This window comes from Dipteris shenzhenensis, chromosome 21 (assembly GCF_047967505.1).
Source record: "Dipteris shenzhenensis isolate YYH24624 ecotype China chromosome 21, Dip_SZ_1.0, whole genome shotgun sequence".
Lineage (NCBI taxonomy): Eukaryota > Viridiplantae > Streptophyta > Polypodiopsida > Gleicheniales > Dipteridaceae > Dipteris > Dipteris shenzhenensis.
The window spans coordinates 12,856,269-12,861,940 of record NC_141616.1 but is presented as its reverse complement, the minus strand read 5'-3'; the positions used below and the strand labels follow the sequence as shown (position 1 = coordinate 12,861,940).

General features: G+C 43.7%; 1 protein-coding gene across 1 annotated transcript; it reads left to right on the top strand.

Annotated features, from left to right (window-relative positions):
- The first annotated feature begins 650 nt into the window (after positions 1–650).
- Positions 651–5,250, top strand: LOC147888509 (pentatricopeptide repeat-containing protein At4g39530-like). The gene has a single exon (XM_087392987.1). The coding sequence runs from the start codon at positions 1,157–1,159 to the stop codon at positions 5,003–5,005; it is 3,849 nt and encodes a 1,282-aa protein (XP_087249113.1). The 5' UTR covers positions 651–1,156; the 3' UTR covers positions 5,006–5,250.
- Positions 5,251–5,672: the final 422 nt, after the last annotated feature.

Sequence of the window (5,672 nt, the reverse complement as noted above, 5' to 3'; positions counted from 1 at the left end):
ATGTTTTTTAAGGGGTAAAATGTCATGTTCCTTAGATGACCTGATCAAATTCTTGGAGAAATGCAGAAAGGTGCGAAGTTGGTGTAGAGTGGTGATCTTAAGGCCTTGAGATATTGTGGGAAATGGGAAATTCTATGCCAAGGTGGCAAGTCCCATTTTTTTCCTACAAAACTAGGGAGCACTTGAGCTCAATGGTTTTGTGGGAAAAAGAGTTTGTGAAGCATTTAAGGGCTTAAGATGACATAAAATCCACATTTTTAGCTTAAGATGACATAAAATCCACATTTTTACTAATCATTATGACATTCAACTAAGAAGTTTGTTTTTCCCATGAAAACCCTTTTTCCACCATATCATTACCCCTTTAATGACTTCTTGAAGAAAATTGATTCTTTCCAATAAAAATGGTTCACATAAAATGCACATAATATCTCTGCAATTTGTTGAAAAAGCCAGCCCAAGTTAGGAGGAATCACCTTCCTGCTGTGAAAAGTAATTACATCAACTGGTACATAATACATCACAGTACTTACATCATATATTGAGATGACCTCTTGGAAAATTATTTTATTTTGTTCAGGTTGAACATGATATAAGCACGAATGACTGTCCAGCTATGAATAGTACTTGTATCTTTTGTTGAGGGGACCTCTTGCTAACACGATTAAATATGGGAGAGAGAACATAATCTCAAGATAAAGCAAACGGATTTGGGCTTTGGCAAATTCAACAGTAAGTATGGAAGGTAGACGATTCCTCGCACAGTACAGTTGTTTTGTCATGGAGCAATGTCACAGTGACTCTGAAGCTATGAGACGTCCCTCAGCTGACCGCTGTCAATGGTCCCTCAGCATGGCTTTTGGGACGAAGGCCGTCGCACTCAGTTGGCATGCATTGACCACAGGAGTGCAAACCTTCCACTACTTCTGGGACGATCAGTGCCTTCGTACAGAGAGTGCAGTTCACCATCCTTTTCTCAGAGGGTCCATACATCGTCTCTCTTTTGCCAGTATCAGAATGAGTTCAAATGTAGCATCAGAGTTCTATAACCCATTTACCTCCCCTATCTTCATACTTGCTCCTTTCTGTGCTTTTTGTGAGGTAGTCGTCTCTACTGGGTTATGAGACCTCCTCTCTGCTCGCTCGTTTCTTGGTTATGGGCCCACATTTTAGGTTGCCCCTCTGCAGTTACACCTTTGACGTTGCCAGAGCTGGAAATGCGGTCCCCAAGACGTTGCCACAGCTGAAAGGGATTAAGGAAGTTCATTCTCATAGGGTGGAATGTCTAAATGAACTTTCAGTGTCTAAGATAAACAATTTGATGCATGTCTATGTGAAGCGTGGGAGCATGGAGGATGCTCGTCATGTGTTTGATACCATGGTAATGCGTGATGTGGTGTCATGGAACATTATGATCCTGGGATATGCCAAGCAGGAAGAGGGTATGCAGGCTCTTGAGTTGTATCGACGGATGCACCAGGAAGGTGTCCAACCGAGTGAACGTACCTTTGTTGGTGCCTTGAAGGCCTGCAGTAGCCTGGCAGCACTCAAAGAACTGCAGCAAGTTGACAGGAATTTCTCAAAACTAGACTGCCTTGCGAAAGGCAGGGCCATCCATTCCCGCATCATAGATAGTGGCTTTGTGTCAGATTTATTTGTAGGAAATGCCTTAGTGAATATGTATGCAAAATGTGGAAGCATGGATGATGCATGCCGCGTCTTTGATGAATTGCCTCATCGTGATGTTGTTACATGGACTACTATGATCCTGGGGTATACTGAGCAAGAAGACTGTGCATTGGCTTTGAAATTCTATGCATGGATGTACCAGGAGGGTATAAAAGCAGATACTCGAATGTTTGTGTGTGCCTTGAAAGCTTGTGGTAGCCTGGCAGAACCAGAAGAAGGAAAGCAATTTGACAGCACACCTGCAAAAATAGGATACTTGGAGGAAGGAAGAGTCATCCACTCCCATGTAGTAACAAGTGGCTTTGAGTCAGATGTATTTGTAGGAACCTCCTTGGTGAGTATGTACGCAAAACGTGGGAACATGGGGGATGCAAGGCATGTCTTTGATGATCTGCCTCATTGCACTGTGGTCACATGGACCACCATGATCATAGGGTATGCTGAGCAAGGAGAAAGTTCCCTATCTTTGGATTTTTACACACGGATGCACCAGGAAGGTTTCACAGCGCATCATCAAGCCTTTGTTGGTGCATTGAAGGCTTGCAGTAGCCTGATAGGTATGCACGAGGGGAAGCAAGCTGATGAGTTTGCAAAATTAGGATGCCTAGCAAAAGGTAGAGCCATTCACTCCCAAATAATAAAGAGTGGCTTTGATTCAGATTTACGTGTGGGAACAACCTTGGTAACTATGTATGCGAGACATGGATGGATAGATGAAGCAGAGTGTATTTTTTATGGAATGCCTCAACGTGATGTGGTTGTGTGGTCGGCCATGATGCTTGGGTATGCTGAGCAACAAGGAGGGCTGGCTTTGGATCTGTATGTACAGATGCACGATGAAGGTATCCAACCCAATGATCAAACCTTTGTTGGTGCATTGAAGGCTTGCAGTAGCCTGGCAGCACTAGAAGAGGGGAAACAGGTTAACGGCAACTTTGCGAAGAGAGCATGCCTGGAAAAAGGTAGAGGCATACACTACCAAATAGTAAAGAATGGCTTTGAGTCAGACACATCTTTGGCAAACAACTTGGTGCATATGTATGTGAAATGTTGGTGCATGGAGGATGCACAGTGCCTCTTTGAGGAATTGCCCCAACGTGATGTGGGTGCATGGACTACTTTGATGCTGGGATATGTTGAGCAAGAAAACTGTGCATTGGCTTTGGAATTCCATGAAAGGATGAGCCAGGAAGGTGTCAGAGCAGATCATCGAACTTTTGTTGGTGCATTGAAGGCTTGCAGTAGCCTGGCAGCACTTGAAGAGGGCAAGCAAGTTGACGGGAAATTTACAAAAGGAGGATGGCTAGCAAAAGGGCGAGCCCTCCACTTCCAACTGGTAACAAGTAGCTTTGAGTCAGATGTAATTCTAGGAAACACATTGGTGAATATGTATGTGAAATGTGGGAGCATGGAGGATGCACAGCATGTCTTTGACAAATTGGTTCATTGTGATGTGATTACATGGACCACCATGATCCTAGGGTATTCTGACCAAGGAGATTGTATGCTGGCTTTGGAATTGTATGCTCTCATGTCTCAAGAATGTGTGCAACCAAATGATCGAACCTTTGTAGGGGCCTTGAAGGCTTGCAGTATGCTTGCATCACGGCAAGAGGGGAGGGAAAGTGACGGGAGATTTATAAAAATAGAATACCTGGAAAAGGGTCGAGCAATCCACTCCCAAGGAGTATTGGGTGGTGTGGAATCTAACTTATTTGTGGGAAATGCTTTAGTGAACATGTATGCAAAATGTCGGAGTATGACAGATGCACAACGTGTCTTTAATGAATTGCTCCATCGTGATGTGGTTACATGGACCACCATGATCCTAGGGTATGCTGAGCAAGAAGAAAGTGCGATGGCTTTGGAATGTTATGCATGGATGTGCCAGGAGGGTATTGAACCAAATGATCGAACTTTTGTTGGTGTACTGAAAGCTTGCTGTACCCTGCCAGTATTGGAAGAGGGGAAGCAAATTGATGGGAAATCTGCAAAACTAGAGGTCCTGGCCAAATGCCGAGCCATCCACTCCCAAATAGTGAAGAGCAGCTTTGTTTTAGATGTATTTGTAGGAAACACCTTGGTGAATATGTATGGGAGATGTGAGAGCATGGAAGATGCACAGTGTGTCTTTGACATGCTTCCTTATCGTGATGTGATTACATGGACTACCATGATACTGGGGTATGCTGAACAGGGAGACAGTTTGTTGGCTTTGAAGTTTTATGTATGGATGCACCAGGAACGTATACAACCGAATGCTCGAACCTTTGTTGGGGCATTGAAGGCTTGTGGGGGCCTGGAAGCACTGGAAGAGGGGAAGCAAGCTGCTGGAATATTTGTGAGATGCCTGGCAAAAGGTAGAGCCGTCCACTTACAAGTAGTAAAGAGTGGATTTGAGTCTGATATTCATGTGGAGAACGCTTTGCTGAATATGTATGTAAAATGTGGGAGTATGGATGATGCACAGTGTGTATTTAACTGGCTGCCTTTTTGTAATGTGGTTTCATGGACTACCATGATTTTGGGGTATGCTAAGAAGGGAGAGAGTCAGGAGGCTTTTAAGCTATATATACAAATGCAAGAACGAGGTGTGTCACCCAATAGCATTACCCTTGTTGCCATTCTGAAAGCATGTGGCAATGGAGCAGTTCTAGAAACTGGAAAGGAGCTCCATTTTCAAGTCTGCAGGGGTGGTTTTGAGACTGCTGCAATTGTGGCAGCCAGCCTCATTGATATGTATGCGAAATGTGGGTGCATGGTTGATGCCCAGCAGTTGTTTGATGCATTGCCTTCTAAGGATGCTGTGTTATGGAGTGCATTGATTGCAGGATATGCCCGTCAGGGAGAGAGCGAATTTGTATTTGATCTATTCGAGAGAATGAAGCAGGAAGGCATTCCACCAGATGGGTTTTCATTTCTTAGTGTTTTAGCTGCATGCAGTCATGTGGGTCTAGTGGACAATGGCCAGAAGTACTTTCACTCTATGAGTAAGTATGGCATTATCCCATCTATTGGGCACTATACCTGCATGGTGGATCTCCTTGGTCGTGCAGGCCAAGTGGATGAAGCGGTGGCAATGGTGGAGAAAATGCCTTTCCCACCTGATGTTGTTTTATGGGTTACTGTGCTAGATTCTTGTCGAAAATGGAATAATGTAGAGATGGGAAGGCATGCCTTTGAACATGCAGTGAGATTAAATAAAAACCTTTCTGCAGCATATATCTTGATGGCAAACATATATGCTGATGCTCACATGTGGGAAGACTATGGCAAGGTCCATTTACTTGCAGGAGATGTTGAAACCAAAAACTAAGATGCATTTTGTGGGCAGCACGGAATCAGCACTAGTAAGGTTGAGCTTCCAACAGCTTCCAGGTAGATGCACAAAGTGTTGAGCAAGGATGAGTCGGTTAAGCACCTGCTGACAACAAACAGGCAAACAACAGCCCACCACTTCCCAGCAGCACAATGTAGTGGAAGTGCATTGCCACTAGATCTACCTACAGCTCGCCACTTGTCATCTACTTGCAACTCGCCACCTTTCATCTATGTGTACCTTTTCCGTGCTAATCTAGATTTGCAACCATCGTGTTGATGTTGGCTTGATGTGACCATCATGCTAGTTCTGGCAGGTGGCTGTAGCTACTCCTAATTAAACAAAAGAAAATGTATTTATGTTAATAGGCTACGTCAACATGAGACACGCGTTGGAGTCCCACAATTATTCATATATTTTTCATCGATGGGCCCCCTTTATTAATCTCTTTTCTTTTAGCATGTCATTGGGCAAGTCTAAACTAGCCCATTGGTTGGAATAGCCTATTGTTATTGCATAATGAGAGTGCAATTAATAGTTTAAAACAAGTGGTTAAAGTTAGTCCTAAACGAAGAAAATAATATTTTCTTGTGTGACCACCATGTTGGTTCTATTTTAGTATGGGTTGCAGTCAATCCTAAGGCAAGGAAAATGCATTTCCTTG

Bases quoted from the DNA above. Each gene is read 5' to 3' on its own strand.
- LOC147888509 (XM_087392987.1), top strand. From the start codon at position 1,157: ATGGGCCCACATTTTAGGTTGCCCCTCTGCAGTTACACCTTTGACGTT.